Genomic DNA, 19,932 nt, shown 5'->3' on the forward strand with positions numbered 1-19,932 from the left:
TGGTGACCCAAAACAAGTTAACGTCATTTGAATTTTGTCAAAAATAACATCCAAGGCTGCAAAAAGTTGTTCCCACTGTACAACATACTCATCTCTTGCATATTGCTTTGCTTTCTCAAATCAACTTCTTTTTCTCAAATGTTCATCTTGCAAAATCAATACCTTTAATTTCACTTGCTACACCTTTGGCCTTCTATGAAATTTGGAAGGGCTTAAAGCTACATAGTGGGACAATGGAGATTATCCTAGTATTCCATGAAGTACATGTCTTGGATTAGCAAAGAAATAAATGGATTTTATAGGGAACTAATTCCAAATGTGATACCCATGTCAGCTACCTTATTCCATGATAAAAGTTGCAATTTGCACATGGATTCATGCCAATCACTTCTTCATGTGGCATAATCAACTCGGTAAGACACCTGCCTTGCCATAATATTCCTTCAAAGTACAACTTCAACTGCACTGGCTACTAACCTATAGTAGATGAACGCCATTACTTAAGCACTTTCGAAAGTATCTTGGCAAAATCAGAGACTTCAACACTAGAGTCCCATGGAACTCTCCTCAACAAGAAGATAAGCACTTAGTAACATTTGCTTCAAAACCAATTAGATGCTCTTATTATTTAGGAAAATGATAGCTATGATATTTGTAGATTAGCTGGTCAAATGAACTATTCACAAATTTGCAAGAAGGGTCGGAGACAACCCTTCTTGCAAGAGTTGTACTTGCTCCCAAGAGTTGTACTTGACCCAATCAAAGGCAATGGGACCAAGCAATGGCTTAGGAATTCCAAAAGAGTCAACAAGAGCCAAAGCATGTGGTCGAACATCTGCACATAACCGTGTTATCTCGTTTTGTATGGCTTGGGCTTGCTGGCATGTTATGTATTTATACCTGTCCAAAGCCAAGAACACACGAGAGAAAATGAGACAAGATTTAAATCTATAGCCAGGCTATAGGCATGGCCTAACCTTTAAAATGCTTACCTTAGGAACACTGGATTTTCATCAACAGTGCTTAGCACATAAAGTGCCCTTAGAAGCCCCAGTAGAGACTGCACAAAGACTGTTGTTAGAAGGAGAATAGAGCAAGCCAGCATCCATTACATCCTTTGTACTTGTTGTCAAAGACAAGCTTACATGAGAGGTATAAGGGTGCTGAACAGATAATTTTACATATGAGGCAAAAGGGTGTTGAACAGACCTTTATTGAGCCATCAGACTGCTTTTCCTCCACAGTAATATAAGTCTCGAGCACAGACCTTTCTGAAAAAGCATGCCCCAAATCCTCTGCAAGATGATAGCTCTACACACGCAAAGTGCAAATCAATAAGACACTATTTAGAAAAAATGCCACATCAGATTTAGGGGCATCCAACAAAGAAAATGTAACAGCTTAATACATACAGTCAATAGTGCATCCGACAAAGACAATCCTTTGGAGGTCTTGGCAGACAATTCTGCTGCTAGACGGTGTAGCAGGTCTCGCTCGCGTAGTCGGAACAAAGCAAGCTGAGAAAAAGATACTCTTGTGAATTCAAGACTCAAAAATGACTTGTAACATAGATTTCAGCAACTTATTTTTTCATAGATTCATAACAAGCTGAGTTCCAAAAATGAGAGAGAGAGAGAGAGAGAGAGAGAGAGAGAGAGAGAGAGTCTTACTTGGAAGTCTTTGCTTTGTAAAATCAAAATATCAGATGAAGTCTGGATAGGAGGGAAAGTGTCGTAAATATGTTTCAAGCCAAGAGCTTCGGTTGGTTTCCTTCTCTTCTTAGCAGCAAAGTACTCCCCAAGCAAAGCCTTGCTCACCTTAATATTAGGAAAATATATTAGGATAAGAACTCCAAGCATTGAAAAGGAGGACCAAACATAACACCCGCACGCCAAAGGCAATAAAACATAGGCCTATTTGCCTGTGCACGCACATGCGTGCGGAGAGAAGAAAAAAATGTATATTAATGTCTACAAAAGACCAAACGGTCCATGAAGTAACTGCATTATAGGGGAAAAGAAAAAAAAGACAACCTAGCTTTCTAAATAAACTACCATTTGAATGACAAGAGTTACAAAAGTAGCCAACTCTCTGAAGCATGTGGACCTTTCTGGAAGAGAGAGAGAGAGAGAGCATAGCCATTCTGTGGATGCTTATAGGCTATTATTGGGAAAGGCTCCTCTTAAGGTTAACCAGGCTTTCTTGGAGCATACTGTTTTCCATCAATTTATGTTGCAGGAGTTACAAAACTTTCGAAGCCATGTAATCTCAGTTGGGGTGTTAGCTTGGGAGTGTTGTATGTTCAATATTCAAAAGCTTGCTCCGCCAATATGAGATTCATAATGCATCATATTTTAGGTAGAACCTAGAATCGTTATTGGTTGATTTGAACTAGATGGTTCAAGAGGATGGTTCTTGCCTTGATGTTGAGATCGCATCATAGCTATTGATTAGTTGTCCCATTAGATTGCAACATTGCATGAGAATCAATAAGCCAGATACAAGCTTATGACTCGAATGGATGCCCTAATGGATTCTAATTGTCAATTACATACGTTCTTTGCTCGTTTGCAGCAAAAGCATACACATGAGAATATTATCGGGACACAACATAGGCAAGGAGTATTGATTACTAATCCTGTTTATGTTCTAGATGTGTGTATGGACTTTTATCGCCATTTGTTGGGTCCGCAGAGATCATATCTCTTGATGTCATTGCAGCTAGAGAGTCTTTGTTTCACTTGGTTCATCACCAAGTATCAGATGTTTCTGCAAATGAATTGGAAAGAGAGATTTCTGAGGATGAGGTGGAAGCTGTGTTGAAGCATTTGCCTAAACGAGAAAAGTCCAGGATGGGATGGGCTCCCCAATGAGTTTTTCACGAAGTATGTTGATGAGTTGAAGGCCCCTCTCGCTTCTATTTTTTAGTTAGTGTGGAATACAGGTATCATACTTACGAGTTGGAAGATTAGGTTTGTAAGTTTATTGCCTAAAGTTCCATCCCCGGTTAATCTATGTCAATGGAGACCAATCACATTGATGGGAGCCATGTATATTTGCAAAGGTCTTGGCCACCAGGTTGTAGTCTTTTCTTCCTACTTTGATTCATCCAAGGAAATATGGATTTATTAAAGGCCGGAATATTTTGCATAATATACTGAATGTACAAATTGGAATTGATTATGCAAGGGATTCGAGGCAAGAGGTGATTATCATTCAACTGGATATTGAAAATGCTTATGATTACATTAGTTAGTCTTTTCTTTCACAGCTTATGCAGGCTATGGGATTTGGCCCTTGCATGTCTTCTTTGATTTATACTATTAGCTAACATGCAGTGGCTAGGCTTATGATTAATGGTGGGTGACAGAGCCCATCCATTTGACGAAATCGGTCAGGCAAGGATGCCTACTTAGCCCTCTCTTGTTTGCAATTGCTACATATCCAATCTTATCTCGACTCGATAAGCTAGCGGAGAACGGCGAAGTTATAGGACTTACACTTCCAAAAGTGAAGAGCAGATGGTCGGCTAGGCATTGACAGATGATTCTTTCATGTTTCTTAAAGGCTCAAAGAGATAATGTTTAGAAGGCTACTACTATTTGGGATACTTTTGGTCTTGCTTCAGCGTTATGCATTAATATATAGAAATTCCGGATGCTTTGTTGCCACGTAGAGACCGCTTATTGTCTTTTCGGAAAATCCATCAATATTTTCAAGTTCCACGTGGATATGTACAGTTATGGGAGAAGCTGAGGACAACACTTACACCGTTTGGTGATATTCCTCAGTTGGAGGATCAACAACCTTGGTTAGATTGGGCATTTAGAAAGCCTCAGGACATTGTCCAACGTACAACAAATTAAGTGTACCATATGATGGTGGAAGGTAAGCGCTGGATCACTCAGAAGGCTAATAGGGTATGGAACATCAAGAAGAGTAGGGCCTAGTGGAAGAAAGTAATTTTACAGGGTTGGTGGTATATCAAGGGAAGGTGTTCCTATGACGCATGCTAGTTGGAGACCACCAGTTGTTGCGAAAGTGGTGGTGGATTGCTTCTGGTAATTGTATGTTTTGTACCCCATGCTTGGAAACATGCCCGCATCTTTTCATTTCATGTCCGGTAGCAAAGAAGGTGTGGGATTTCCTTTCTCACGTATAGACTCCGTTGATAGATAGATCCGTAAAGGTTAAAGACTGGATTTTTGGCAAGATTCCGAATGGGCCAGATAACCCAGAACATTCAGTTTTCTTTTATTTTTTCAAGTGGACAGGTCTGTGGCATATCTGGTTAACTAAGAATGCCTTCATATTTGATGCAAAAGTTGGTATTACAGCTCACATAGGTTGTATGAAAGGGCTACTATTGTGGCAAGTCTCTTCCTTGCGGACAGCTCATTTAATGGAGAATGACACGGCTAGATATTGGATGAGGGTACTCCGAGCATACCTATGGTTCGGAGTAATTAGTGAGGGAAAGCTAGTACATCACATGGCGGCCATGTGGCCATTTGTAAAGTAATTTTAGTAATATATCTTCTATTACGAAAAAAAAAGAGAGAGAGAGAGAGAGAGCATCTACTAAAGACCCAATGGGCCTATGAGACCAAAGTGATACAATAATTTCTATGGCATATCTCATCATGGAACGAAAAATAAAACAGAACTCAAAACTATCTCACTGCGGGGTGGAGAGAGAGAGAGAGAGAGAGAGAGAGAGAGAGAGAGAGAGAGAGAGAATCTTCCTATACTAGGCGTGCTAAATATTCATCTTACAAGTGTGTATCAAACTCTCTCTTTCGTGCATGTGTGTATCATCTCTTGCAAGTAAACAAAAAGATAAATATCAAACACTCCTACTAGAGGCCAAAAATGTAAGAAGCTAGTAAACAATAGACCTACATATGTGTAGTATGTGTGAGTAGACATAATAAAAAAACTATCTCCTGTACGCTTAAGTAAATCGTTATGTTTTCTTTTTGATGACACTCCCAAGGGAGCAAGAAGCAAATGAATGTTGAAATTTATGCTTGGTGTTAGTTAAACATAGATACCTGCTGCATAAGAACATTGTTATCACCTTCAAAGGTCAGCTGCACATCGTACTCTGCCTTGAGCTGACCTATCCGATTTTCCGTTTTCAGACCTTGGCCTCCACAAGCCTCACGGCACTCCTGTAGAAGAGTTCCATGGCCTGCTTTTATGCCCCCTTTCTTACATTCATGTATATGCAAGGCCACTCATCAAGAAAATAACACAGAAGGCTGAAAATGAAAAGTAACCTGTAGTGTTCTCATGTTGTGCCATGATAACATCGCCTTATAACCACTTGCAAGCACATGTATAGTCTTTGCATCCACCAATGTCCGATTTACATACAAATTCTTCAATTCATTTGCAGCAAAACTAAAGGCATATCTACACAGTATCATCAACACAGCAAAAGAAGCAAGATCATTAAATACAGAATTATGTCTTATACCAGTCATTAATAAGAGAAAAGCATGTGCATTTTTTCGGGAGGAAAGATCTGAATAACAGCAAAAGAGAAAGTACATGATAGTAACTGATTTTAGCTCTCCACTGAAGCAGAAAAAAACGTGACGGTGGGGAGGCTTCCTTTGTGGCTGGCCACTCTAGGAAGGAGACTACGTAACCGAAAGAAAAAAGGAAGAAGTGGGAGCCACATTAAGGCCTAAAACTTCTTTGTCACTCCCCCACATGGATCAGCCATATGTCAGGCTTACCAATGCACTGAAGCTGACCAGAGATTTATTCTGGGGTAGCCCCAACAAGGATGGCGTAGAATGGGCCAACATTCAAGAACATCTTATCATGCCGGCCAAAGAATCACAGTTACCAGGTGGACCAGCTTGACCAGCTTGGCTCAGGCGCACCAAGGTCAGATAGTGAACTGGGTGGATCATCTTTTTAGAGAGCTGCACACAGTCTACTCAAACCCCCAAGGGAAGCTTGCAGCCGCCGCTACATTGTTGACTAGAGTGCTTTATTATGCAGCTGGATGGGAGGACTTGCCCCAGGAAAACCAACTAAGCGGCCCAGATGCAGCAGTCACTTCTCTGCCCTCTCCTTCAACTTCTCTTAACCCCCCACCCGCAAAGTGGCCCCATCACGAGCCAGAAGTCACAGAACAGGCTCCGCTGCCCCGCAGTCCAGGCCAAACACAGGAAGAGCTAGCAGCAGCTGTAGAAGCCACCAGAAAGGCGCCGAACAGAAGGAAGAGCGCCAAAAGTAGGACTTCTTCAACAGAAACTTGTTTGAGACGTTCCCTCCTAAACTTTTCTCCAACATGCCCTCAAACACAGAGGCAAGCCCTTCTTCCCCCAGTGCAGCATAGAACACAGTGAACACTCTCCGTTGGGCACGCTCAGGCAGTTTCCGTTCCAATCAAGCATATGTAGAAAATGTACATAAGGCCCATGGAGATGTGCCCAACTTCGCAGTTGGATTATCCCACATGGCAAGAGAGCTCATAACACCGATGACTGATTGCATTTACCGTCAGCAGGAGGTGGCCTAGGTTTCCCAAAGACATCTAAGACCATTTTCTTTTTCAGAAAAGAGGCTTCGATTAAGCAATATAAAATCATGCAAAGTGAGATCTCAAACCAAAAGGTAGGGAGATCTCAACCAATCGGGGTCACTATGCTGCCATAAAAGCCCCGTAGGAGTGGAAGAGAAGAAAATACAATGGTTCCACTCTCTCATAAATCTTCTGCGTTTTGTTTGCACAGCTCTAGAAGACCCCTGTATACGGGCCCAGGTAGCCAAAAGAGTATGAACGATGTCACTCCATATACTGCAAATACACTGGGAGTCATAAACATGAATACCCTTGAAGGCCTCTGAGCATCTGGTCTTCCAGATATGCTACGCTGTGATACTAGTAATAATCCCCCAAGTGGTGTCAATACTCGGCGGAGGTGGTGTGTATCGTAACTAGAAGCTACACTGAAGAGCAAACATCTCTGAGCAATGCCCCTATGGACAAGTATAACAGGATCTGCTCCCCTGCCCTCAAAAAGAAGCTTCGGGCCAGACTGAGTAAACCATGCAATAGCACCCAGGTAATATAGATAGGATCACTCCTCAATCTTCCCAAGAGCTGGGCTATAGATACCCAGATCCTCTGTGCTCCTTTGCACTCCCATAAGCAATGATACACTATCTCGGATGGAGCTGGGCATCCAGGACAAGAGGGGTCCACACCAAAAAAAGATCTCCACTGGTTGGTGGGCAACCCACCGTGTAGAAACAGCCAGAAGTAGGATATCTAGCTCCTCATGTACGAGTGCCAGAGTCTCTACCAGAATCTCCTCTGAATGAATGGGGGATGTAATGTCATATGCCTCCAAGTGAGGTCTAAGAGTGGGAACTCTGTGGGTCTGTCCAAGCATGAACAACATGGCATTATGCACAGTGTAGCTCAAGAAAGTTATGCTCCTCATGGGTTAGTCACATCAGTCCATTCCCAGGGTCCCAATGTAGATATGTGATAGGAAATCCACCATATAAGCATAGGCACCACGAGGCATGAATAACCATCACTGAAGGGTCTGTATACTAATGCTTCCCAGAGCGACCCATTACTCTCATGGAGGCGGAGATGGGGTTGATTTAGCAGGTACCTCAGTACATATTATGCTTTATGCTGATGATATTGTATTAGTGTCTGAGTCTCCAGGTGGTCTACAGCAGTATCTACATGCACTCGATGATTTCTGCACACAGAGGGGTCTTACTGTGAACCTAGGTTATGGTCTTTCATACATCGAGACAGGGCAGGAGTCAGCTGACATTCACTCTCGCAGGACGCCAGGTCATCATACGTGTACCTAGGGGTTACCTTCTCTGCAGCAGCCACCCGCTTCACCATGGGTTCAGCAGCCAGAGCTAGATTGACACAAGGAGCACCATTGGCTATGCTAGAGAGAGAGTGCCACCAGGCGCATTTTCAAGAGCCTCGGATGAAGGGGTGGCTATTTGACACATTAGTCACACCGGCATTGATGTATGGAGCAGTGGTATGGGCGCCAGGCCTTGCTACCCATTGGTGGGACACAGATAGAGAGACCACAGGCCCTCATGATGGCACGCATGATACGCAGCAAACCGTCAGTACCTTGTCTGAGCCTGTAATGACGTCTCTCTGTGGCGCTGTATGTCTAGAATGAATCTCCCCAGTATGCGCTGGTTTGCTGCCTCAAAGATCTGGCGTAGGGAATGTGGCTCTCTGAATAAAATGGGATCTCTCTCTGATGGTTGTATATGCTCTGCATCTGCATACATAATGCTCCTCACTCTACACCTCCTCTCTGCACAATCTGCATACCCTCTCCTCTTGGGGGATCTGTGCTGCTCTGCCAGTCTCAATCTCCAATCGGTGTGATGAAACTGCTGACCAATAGCCACTTGGGAGCCGTGTGGCAAAAACCCCTCCATGTCTCTAGGTCTCTCTATAAATCCATCATCAGTGATACTCATATGAAGTGATCTCTGTAGTAGAGCATCTTCGGTGGAAGAGGCTGTGTAGGCGATATCCATGTCTCTCGTGTATAGAGCTGCCATAGATCCTGTCTCAATACTCTGTTCCTCTCACTATGAGAGAGACGGATATGTGGTGCATCCTTGTCATACTGGAATGGTGGTAGATGATCCATGTCTAGGCCATGCTGTGAGAACCAATGTGTGACCTGTGCATACCATGATCCTGTCTCCTGCCTCAGCTAGCTGTCTAGATGCCTCAAAAGCTCTGTATGACAATCTGTCCTGTGGCATCTCTCTGAATCTGTGTAGCAGGCATATAGTCTGGAATATGGCCTCTACCATCATAGGGGGCGCAGCAAACTCTGCTCGGATAATGTCACAGCTCCAGAGGGGGGACGACAGGCACAAATTACTACATTTTTTCAGAGATCCATCCCACTCCTAGCCCCTACACGGCAGGGAATTACTCTCCAGAGAGCAGAGACACTCAGATCCCGCAGGAGACAGAGGACACCTGGCTTTCGGACACCACACCTATACCAGAGAGAGATGACAGAGATCAAGCTCAGTTTCACAGAGAGGGTGCGGAGCGACTGGCTCGCTTCAGAACACACCCAGGCATGTTCTTCAAGGAGCTGTGGACACCCCCTTCATTGATGTATACCATTTTATACCCCCAGTATGGTACAGGATGGAGCTAGCTAGGTTGCATATCATGATTGTAAACTCCATGCATATAGCTTTGCATTCTCCTAGTAGTAGAGCTCCATCCCCTTCACCACTCATTGTACTTATTGCACACCCAGATTCAGCTTTTTTAGTTCAGTACTTTTTCATTTTGTTGGGATGACAAAGGATACCCCATACAGGTACACCGATTTGTGTCATAGGCCGAGTTCGGTCTTTTGGAAGACGTTAATAAAAAATCTCTCTCTCTCTCTCTCTCTCTCTCTCTCTCTCTCTCTCTCTCTCTCTCTCTCTCTCTCTCTCTCTCTCTCTCTCTTCGTACCCGCCTGCTCGCGTTGCGCACCCTTGATGTGCTGCGTTTGGCGCTGCCCTGTTCGCGCTGTGATGTGCCTCTTCATACCCACCTGCCCGAGCTGCCCTGCTCGTGCTGCGCACCCTTGTTGTGCTACACCTGGCGTTGCCCTGCTCACGCTGTGCTGGCCTGTCCTCCATTGCACTCTATCTCCATATACTTACCTTGGTGTGGTTTTCAGTGACCTACTATTTTCCTTGAGAAGAGCAGCGGAGACTAGAGAGGATGTGTTCGCAGGTTCAGTTTCAGGAACCTCGAACAAAGCTCTGGCTCTTTGACACTTTGGTCACTTCAGCCATGCTGTATGGAGTGGAGATATGGGGACCCTCAGTGGATCACCACAGCCTAGCTGGTAGCACTGATGGATGGAGACATATGGAGAGGTCCTTGGTTTCTATGATTTCCCGGATGACTAGGGCCAAGCCTCCATACCACATGATATTATCCGTGCAAAGATGGCTGCCCCCCCATTGGTAGTAGAGGCACTCACTCGATCGGTCTCCTTTATACATAGCACTTGGGCTCTCCCTAGAGACAGATATGCTCGCTTAGCCCTGGAGTCTTCACGACAGTTGGCATCACAGGGAGACGGATCATGTTGGTATGCACAAATGACAGCTTGGTTCCAGTTGCATGGCTTTAGTATGGAAAGGCTACCTCCATTTCAGTACTCCCTGGATGCACTCTCCCTCTCTCTCACACGGGCAGAGATTACCAGACTTATCAGGCAGGACTTGATTCAACTGGACACTAGGAGGACATGGATACAGCCGACACAGGAGCTTGGTATGAAGATGGCTTTCTATAGAGATCATCTTCTCCAGCTCACGCAGGATGGGTTTGTGATTAGACCCAGCTACATGGATACTCATCTTTCTCATGGGGTATGGTGTGCTATTGGTCAGATGCCCACATCCTCACACCAGCTAGAGATTGAGACTGGCAGATTCAGAGGAGTACCAGCTGAGACCAAGATTTGTCAGCTGTGCCAGATGGAGCCAGAGACAGAGTTACATTACATATGTCACTGTCCAATATATTATGAGATACGAGGCCGTTTTCACTGCCTGTTTAGAGAGGGTTTCGGACCACTTTCTAGAGTCATGAGATACCAAGATCAGAGATGCCTCGGATTATACTTGCTGGAGCTTCGTAGACATAGAGAGGGTCTCTTGAGAGGGAGGGGATCAGAGAGGGAGAGACACCTACAGAGACACATTACAGACTTCTTTCGACCAGAGATTGAGCAGTCAGGCCAGCAAGGATTGCAGCTAGCCCCAGAGTATAGCCGCACTAGAGGTACACTGATTGATCGGGCTATAGAGCTGGGGCGGTCCAGGCGCCCCAAGATGAGAGGCCCATCTTGACACCGACGGAGACTACAACAGAGGATCAGGACCATACTAGCACGGCATGGGAGACGTGCTAGTATGGTCCATCTTGACACCGACGGAGACTACAACAGAGGATCAGGACCATACTAGCACGGCATGGGAGACGTCCAGCCAGAGTACTCACCATGGAGGACATTGAGGATATCCGCCATCGACCGATGAGAGACATCTTTGGGTGATGTGTATGATGCTTACCTTTGTTGCTGGAGTTTTCCTCCCAGATGTTATCCATTAGGAGCTCCTAGTACTGTACTTTTCCTCATAGTTATTTCAGTTTCAGTTAGTTGTTTTTAGCTTTTCTTACACAGACATTGTATCAGATCCACCAATTGTTGTAACCTTTTTGGTCTCATAGGTCATTTTGGCCTTCTGAAGACGTTAATATATCATTTTCATTTTCATTTTCTCTCTCTCTCTCTCTCTCTCTCTCTCTCTCTCTCTCTCTCTCTCTCTCTCTCGGCTGTTCGCTTCGCCCTCTCTGTCTTCGCTTCTCTCTTCGCTTCGCTCTCTCTCTTCGCCCCCCTTCCCCACCTGCCCTCTCTCTCTCTCTTTGCTTCTCTCTCTGCGCCTTCTCTCTCTTCGCTTCTCTCTCTGCGCGCGCCTTCTCTCTCTTCACTTCTCTCTCTTCGCTTCTTTCATTTCAACCTAGCCCCCTGTGCTGCTATGTCTCTGTTCGCCGCCCACTAGCCCCCTTCCCTTCGCTGCGGTGTCTCTGTTCGCTATCCTGGCCCGCCGCCTCCCTCCCCGCTAAGCTCTGTGGCCCCCTTTCCCCACTCACCCTTGCTCAGGCCCCCAAGGCAGCAACATAACTCTCTCTCTCTCTCTCTCTCCTCCCTGCCTGTGGGAAGGACTGCAGAGTTATTTGGAGGAATGGCCCCCAGTCTCCAAGAGAAACTCGAGGCCCTCGAGACGGCAATGAAGGCAATAATCAAGGAGAACAAGAAGACATCCGATTCCAACCTCAATGAGGTGGAGAACAAACTACATCGGCACATCATGGCTCTCGAAGTACGGGTCACGAACCTTGAAAAAGAGAACATGGCACTCAAGGAGGAGGTGAGTGCATTGAAAGTGGAAATGGTAGCCATCAAGGAGATCACAAAGGACATGGAGGGAAAACTCGAAGCCAAGCAGTCAGGATGGGTTGAGGTAGTGAGGAAGAACATCCGTAAAGAAGTGAGGGAGGAGACTCAAAGGGAAGAACACCAAATCATTCACACCACCATTGAGGAGGAGAAGATGAGGCATCCCCGCCGCCTCAACATTCGAGTCACAGGTATAGCCGAGACACCCAACTCCACTCCCGAGAAAGATGGACAGCTTCTATGCATGAAGCTCGGCTATAGGGAAGAGCACCCTCTCCCCTTCACCAAAGCATGGAGAGCCGGGAAAGACTCAACACGCAAGCGAGCCCTCATCCTACAGTTTGCAGGAGAGACGGAGAGGGTCACCTTCATGAGGAAGAGGGTCATACTACGAGGTTTGGAGGGAGCTCCTATTTTCTTGGATGATGATCTCACGAGGATGCAGCTTGAGCATAGGAGAGCTTGCATGCCACGAGTCTTACACGCGAGGAGAGAAGGCAAGAAGGCCTTCTATCGAGATGGTCGGGTGATTAGCAGTTTGGGGCCTACGGGACACAGACCAGGCCACTGACAGAGATACACATGGCAGTATGGAGCTGTAATGGTTCACTATGGGTGCAGCCTGGACGATTGGAGCATGTTATGGTGGGGAGAGACATCATACTTCTGACAGAGACACATCACAGCCCAGAGAGAGGGCTACCTCGAGTAGAGGGATTCCAGTGGGAGTCAGCATACAGGAGGACCACATGCCAGGGTACCTCGAGAGGGTCGGGGGGAGTAGCAGTTCTATTCAGACGGGAGCTACAAGGGAGACTGAGAGTGGTAGCACACGATCCAGAGGCCAGATACATGTGGATCAGCCTACAGCTCTCACAGGACAGGGTTATATACATAGCTCTATGTTACTTTTCTCCATCAGGATCCTCCTATGTCATTACAGAGGACATGCCACAGGAGGAGGAGACAGCAGCCTCGCCATACACTTGTCTGCCAGAGGAGATTATGCATTATTCTACACTAGGGGACAGTATTTCTTACGGGCGACTTCAATGCCCACACAGAGCAGACAGTGTGAGGTGTATGACTATGATGACATGGAGATCCTCCACCCTGTGGATCTAGAGGAGATAGGGGCTAGTCGGGCATCAGAGGACATTGGACCAAACAAAGGACATTATGGGGACCACTTACTAGAGTTGGGAGCCAGGCATCGTCTCGTTATTTATAACGGGATGCTACAGTGGCCGGGATCAGGAGGGCTGACATGCTACCCACATGGAGGTCATACACGGACCGGAGGCATGGTAGTAGACTAGATTATGGGGTCTTTGGAGGCATCACAGCTTGTCACCTCATTCTCCATCCCACCTCGTCCTATTGGGGCAGATCATACATACTTGGCATTTTCACTAGCCGGATCACCGGTATCACCAGCCCCTCACATATCGACGCCACACACTACCATCTACTTCACATGACATGGCAGACATATACACTGGAAGAGTAGAGGATGGGCTCCTACTCATGGATCCCGTGGCACCTATGGATACCATTACAGCCCAGCTGGCATCACTCCTACACACGGCTGCATTACACAGCTTCCCAGATCGTGTCCGCTCAGGAGAGCCTACGAGATCTGGGACTATGCCCCAGAACAAATGGTATGATGACGAGTGCAGAGCTCTATACTCACGGCTCCGCATATAGAGAGCCTTGGGAGTCATCGCGGCACTTCAGAGAGCCCCGGACACCGACACCTATTGCAGACCCACAGACATGGCACACATATGCAGAGGGCCTATACCACGCCCCACAGCAGCCACAGGAGCCTCGACCTACCACAGCTAACTTCTTTACCCACTCGATGGTACAGGAAGCTATCCGCCGCCTAAAGCATGGACGGGCCGCCGACCATATGAGCCTGCAAGGTGAGCATCTCATATATGCAGCAGATTCTTTGGCTCCTTTTCTTGCACACCTGTTTAACAGGGCACTAGCAGAGGGTTTGCCTGCGGAGTGGACGATGCACACCATTGTGCCGATTCCCAAAACAAGGGATATGCTCGATCCGAGCAACTACAGGACGGTTATGATTGGCCACGTGCTGGCCAAACTCTATGGTGTAGTGTTGGAGCAAGAGCTTAGCTTATATGCTGAGCAAGCATGTTTACGCTCATCAGGGCAGGCAAGCTTCAGGAGAGCTTTCTCTACCACTGACCATGTATTCACTTTGAGATGTATGATTGATCAAGCCAGAGTGAGGAAGAGAAAGCTCTATTGCTGCTTTGTGGATTTCCGCAAGGCATTTGACACAGTACCACGAGAGAGGCTCTTTCAGCGCCTGCAGTCTCTTGGCATACCAGCAGATATGACATGGGGCATCTATGCATTATATGAGTAGGTTTTTGGGCGAGTCAGATGTCCAAGAGGTATGTCCGAGACTATTGCTAGCACCATTGGTGTGAAGCAAGGATGCCCACTTTCCCCCACGCTATTTGGGTTATACATTGATGAGGTGGCTGACTTCATTACACGGGGAGGCGGAGATGGAGTTGATTTAGCAGGTACCTCAGTACATATTATGCTTTATGCTGATGATATTGTATTAGTGTCTGAGTCTCCAGGAGGTCTACAGCAGCATCTACATGCACTCCATGATTTCTGCACACAGAGGGGTCTTACTGTGAACCTTGGGAAAACCAAGGTTATGGTCCTCCATACATCGAGACAGGGCAAGAGTTAGCTGACATTCACTCTCGCAGGATGCCAGGTGGAGGTGGTGACATCATACGTGTACCTAGGGGTTACCTTCTCTGCAACAGCCACATGCTTCACCATGGGTTCAGCAGCTAGAGCTAGATTGACACGGGGATATGCAGCATTGGCTATGCTAGAGAGACAGTGCCACCATGTGCATTTTTAGGAGCCCCGAACGAAGGGGTGGCTATTTGACACATTAGTCACACCAACATTGATGTATGGAGCAGCGGTATGGACGCCAGGCCTTGCTACCCATTTGTGGACACAGATGGAGAGACCACAGGCCCTCATGATGGCCCGCATGATACGCAGCAAACCGTCAGTACCTCATGACATTATCCGAGTAGTGTTTGCTGCGCCTCCTATGATGGTAGAGGCCATATTTCAGACTATATGCCTGCTAGACAGATTCAGAGAGATGCCACAGGATAGATTGTCATACAGAGCTTTTGAGACATCTAGACAGCTGGCTGAGGCAGGAGACAGAGGATCATGGTATGCACAGGTCACACATTGGTTCTCACAGCATGGCCTAGACATGGATCATCTACCACCATTCCAGTATGACAGGGATGCACCACATATCCGTCTCTTTCATAGTGAGAGGAACAGAGTATTGAGACAGGACCTATGGCAGCTCTATACACGAGAGACATGGATATCGCCTACACAGCCTCTTCCACCGAAGATGCTATACTACAGAGATCACTTCATGAGTATCACTGATGATGGATTTATAGAGAGGCCTAGATACATGGAGGGCTTTTTACCACACGGCTCCCGAGTGGCTATTGGTCAGCTTAGAGTTTCATCACACCGATTGGAGATTGAGACTAGCAGAGCAGCACGGATCCCGCGAGAGGAGAGGGTATGCAAACTGTGCAGAGAGGAGGTGGAGAGTGAGGAGTATTATGTATGCAGATGCAAAGCATATACAGCCATCAGAAAGAGATATCCCATTTTATTCAGAGAGCCACATTCCCTACGCCAGATCTTTGAGGCAGCAGACCAGCGCATACTGGGGAGATTCATTCTAGACATACAGCGCCACAGAGAGACATCATTACAGGAGCTCCAGACGGGGGACGACAGACGTAGATTACTACATTTTTTCAGAGATCCATCCCACTCCCAGCCCCTACACGGCAGGGAATTACTCTCCAGAGAGCAGAGACACTCAGAGCCCGCAGGAGACAGAGGACACCTGGCTTTCGAACACCACGCCTATACCAGAGAGAGATGACAGAGATCAGAGCTCAGTTTCACAGAGAGGGTGCGGAGCGACTAGCTTGTTTCAGAGCACACCCATGCATGTTCTTCAGCTCCCCTTCATTGATGTATACCATTTTATACCCCCAGTATGGTACAGGATGGAGCTAGCTAGGTTGCATATCATGATTGTATACTCCATGCATATAGCTTTGCATTCTCCTAGTAGTACAGCTCCATCCCCTCCCCCCACTCATTGTACTTATTGCACACCCAGATTCAGCTTTTTAGATCAGTACTTTTTCATTTTGTTGGGATGACAGAGGATACCCCATACAGGTACACCGATTTGTCTCATAGGCCGAGTTCGGTCTTTTGGAAGACGTTAATAAAATCTCTCTCTCTCTCTCTCTCTCTCTCTCTCTCTCCTATGACATTATCCGAGCAGAGTTTGCTGCGCCTCCTATGATGGTAGAGGCCATATTTCAGACTATATGCCTGCTAGACAGATTCAGAGAGATGCCACAGGACAGATTATCATACAGAGCTTTTCAGGCATCTAGACAGTTGGCTGAGGCAGGAGACAGAGGATCATGGTATGCACAGGTCACACATTGGTTCTCACAGCATGGCCTAGACATGGATCATCTACCACCATTCCAGTATGACAGGGATGCACCACATATCCGTCTCTCTCATAGTGAGAGGAACAGAGTATTGAGACAGGATCTATGGCAGCTCTATACACGAGAGACATGGATATCGCCTACACAGCCTCTTCCACCGAAGATGCTATACTACAGAGATCACTTCATGAGTATCACTGATGATGGATTTATAGAGAGGCCTAGATACATGGAGGGCTTTTTACCACACGGCTCCCGAGTGGCTATTGGTCAGCTCAGAGTTTCATCACACCGATTGGAGATTGAGACTGGCAGAGCAGCACGGATCCCCGAGAGGAGAGGGTATGCAGATTGTGCAGAGAGGAGGTGGAGAGTGAGGAGCATTATATATGCAGATGCAGAGCATATACAGCCATCAGAGAGAGATATCCCATTTTATTCAGAGAGCCACATTCCCTACGCCAGATCTTGAGGCAGCAGACCAGCGCATACTGGGGAGATACATTCTAGACATACAGCGCCACAGAGAGACATTATTACAGGCTCAGACAGCCCGAGAGGGGGGGCGACAGACACAGATTACTACATTTTTTCAGAGATCCATACCCCTCCCAGCCCCTACACGGCAGGGAATTACTCTCCAGAGAGCAGAGACACTTAGAGCCCGCAGGAGACAGAGGACACCTGGCTTTCGGACACCACGCCTATACCAGAGAGAGATGACAGAGATCAGAGCTCAGTTTCATAGAGAGGGTGAGGAGCGACTGGCTCGCTTCAGAGCACACCCAGGCATGTTCTTCAGAGAGCTGTGGACACCCCCTTCACTGATGTATACCATTTTATACCCCCAGTATGGTACAGGATGGAGCTAGCTAGGTTGCATATCATGATTGTATACTCCATGCATATAGCTTTGCATTCTCCTAGTAATAGAGCTCCATCCCCTACACACCCAGATTCAGCTTTTTTATTCAGTACTTTTTCATTTTGTTGGGATGACAGAGGATACCCCATACATGTACTCCGATTTGTCTCATAGGCCGAGTTCGGTCTTTTGGAAGACGTTAATAAAATCTTTCTTTCTTTCTTTCTTTCTCTCTCTCTCTCTCTCTCTCTCTCTCTCTCCGCTTCATTGTTCGCCTCTCTCCCGCCTCTCTCTCTCTCACTACTGTCCGGTAGCCCCTCTTCGCTTGTCTCTCTGCTATTCGCTTCGCCCTCTCTCTTCGCCCCCTTTCCCCACCCGCCCTCTCTCTCTTCGCTTCTCTCTCTGCACCTTCTCTCTCTCTCTCTCTCTCTCTCTCTCTCTCTCTCTCTCTCTCTCTCTCTCTCTCTCTTCGCTTCACTGTTCGCCTCTCTCTCTCTCTCTCGCTACTATCCGGCAGCCCCTGTGCCTGTTCGCCTCTCTCTCTCTCTCTCTCTCTCTCTCTCTCTCTCTCTCTCTCTCTCTCTCTCTCTCTCTCTCTCTCTCTCTCTCGCTCGCTCTCTCTCGCTACTGTCCGACAGCCCTTGTGCCTGTTCGCTTCGCCCTCTCTCTCTCTCTCTCTCTCTCTCTCTCTCTCTCTCTCTCTCTCTCTCTCTCTCTCTCTCTCTCTCTCTCTCTCTCTCTCTCTCTTCGCTTCACTGTTCGCCTCTCTCTCTCGCTACTGTCCGGTAGCCCTCTTCGCTTCTCTCTGCTATTAGCTTCGCCTTCTCTCTTCGCCCCCTTTCCCCACCCGCCCTCTCTCTTCGCTTCTCTCTCTGCGCCTTCTCTGTCTTCGCTTCTCTCTCTGTTGTTTGCTTTGCCCTCTCTCTCTCTCTCTCTCTCTCTCTCTCTCTCTCTCTCTCTCTCTCTTTCTCTCTCTCTCTCTCTCTCTCTCTCTCTCTCTCTCTCTCTACTATCCAACAGTCCATGTGCCTGTTCTTCGCCCTCTCTCTCTCTCTCTCTCTCTCTCTCTCTCTCTCTCTCTCTCTCTCTCTCTCTCTCTCTCTCTCTCTTCGCTTCATTGTTCGCCTCTCTCGCTGCTCCGGTAGCCCTTCTTCGCTTGTCTCTTTGCTGTTTGCTTCGCCCTCTCTTCGCCCCTTTCCCCACCCACCCTCTCTCTCTTCGCTTCTCTCTTTGTTGTTCACTTTGCTCCCTCTCCTCTCTGGCTCGCTTCAGAGCACACCCAGGCATGTTCTTCAGGGAGCTGTGGACACCCCCTTCACTGATGTATACCATTTTATACCCCCAGTATGGACAGGATGGGAGCTAGCTTAGGTTGCATATCATGATTGTATACTCCATGCATATAGCTTTGCATTCTCCTAGTAATAGAGCTCCATCCCCTGCACACCCAGATTCAGCTTTTTTATTCAGTACTTTTTCATTTTGTTGGGATGACAGAGGATACTCCATACAGGTACTCCGATTTGTCTCATAGGCCGAGTTCGGTCTTTTGGAAGACGTTAATAAAATCTCTCTCTCTCTCTCTCTCTCTCTCTCTCTCTCTCTCTCTCTCGCGCGCGCGCGCGCGCGAGCGTGCTACTGTCCGGCAGCCCCTATGCCTCCCTCTTTCCAGCCACCATTCCTCAGGCCCCCCAAGGCAGCAACATAACTCTCTCTCTCTCTCTCTCCAAATGGTATTCAATGAGGGTAAGCGGTGGAAAGAGGAGGAGGAGGACCTCATAGCGGAAGTCAAAGACCTTCACGGGAAGTCAACACGCTCAAAGGCGTAATTTCAGCTCTTCAGAGGGAGCTTGCACAGGCCAAGGCAAATGGTGGACTTGAAGAAGGTGAAATTCAGCCATCCATGATAGAAGAGCTCGAGGTTATCAAGGAACAAGTACGGGCAATTAAGGAAGAAGAGAAGCAACAAGAAGCAAAGACTTCCTCATGGGTGGAAGTCATCACCAAGACGCAAAAGAAGATGGATGAAGCGGAGAAGTGGATAGAGGTCGCCAAGAAGGGTAAAGGTAAGGAGATAACAACCCCTACACCTACAATCATTAACATGACTTTGGAAGAGGAACAACGAAGACGTACACGTGCTTTGCATGTGAGGATTACCGGCCTTAAAGACGGGGATAAAGTTGAAGAGGAGGTGAAAGAGCTTATGGTGTTGATGGGGATTGACAGTCCGACACACGCAAAAGCCTGGAGAGTGGGCAAAAAAAGCGGAGGCAACGGGGAAACATCAAAGGAAAGAGCTCTCATACTTCGCTTCCCTTCTATGAGGCGAAGAAGGAGTTCTTGAAGAGACGACCCACTTTAAAGAATACAGGCATTTTTCTTGGTGATGATCTTACTCTTTCACAGCTTGCACATATGAAGGAAGTCATGCCAGAGATTA

At 47.0% G+C, this 19,932-nt stretch overlaps 1 protein-coding gene across 1 annotated transcript in view; it reads right to left on the reverse strand.

Annotated features, from left to right (window-relative positions):
• Positions 1-586: 586 nt before the first annotated feature.
• Positions 587-19,932, reverse strand: part of LOC147625811 (acyl-coenzyme A oxidase 3, peroxisomal-like) — a 59,206-nt gene continuing 39,860 nt past the window's right edge. Inside the window, exons 9-15 of the mRNA XM_086817380.1 lie at positions 5,283-5,418; positions 5,055-5,174; positions 1,671-1,817; positions 1,413-1,517; positions 1,210-1,311; positions 993-1,060; positions 587-900 (exon numbers count right to left, since the gene is read on the reverse strand). Of these exons, the coding sequence (XP_086673506.1) occupies positions 681-900; positions 993-1,060; positions 1,210-1,311; positions 1,413-1,517; positions 1,671-1,817; positions 5,055-5,174; positions 5,283-5,418 (898 nt within the window). The 3' untranslated portion in view covers positions 587-680. The remainder of the gene's footprint in view (positions 901-992; positions 1,061-1,209; positions 1,312-1,412; positions 1,518-1,670; positions 1,818-5,054; positions 5,175-5,282; positions 5,419-19,932) is intronic.

Source organism: Cibotium barometz, chromosome 23 (assembly GCF_041138505.1).
Source record: "Cibotium barometz isolate CiBa-2024 chromosome 23, ASM4113850v1, whole genome shotgun sequence".
Classification (NCBI taxonomy): Eukaryota; Viridiplantae; Streptophyta; class Polypodiopsida; order Cyatheales; family Cibotiaceae; genus Cibotium; species Cibotium barometz.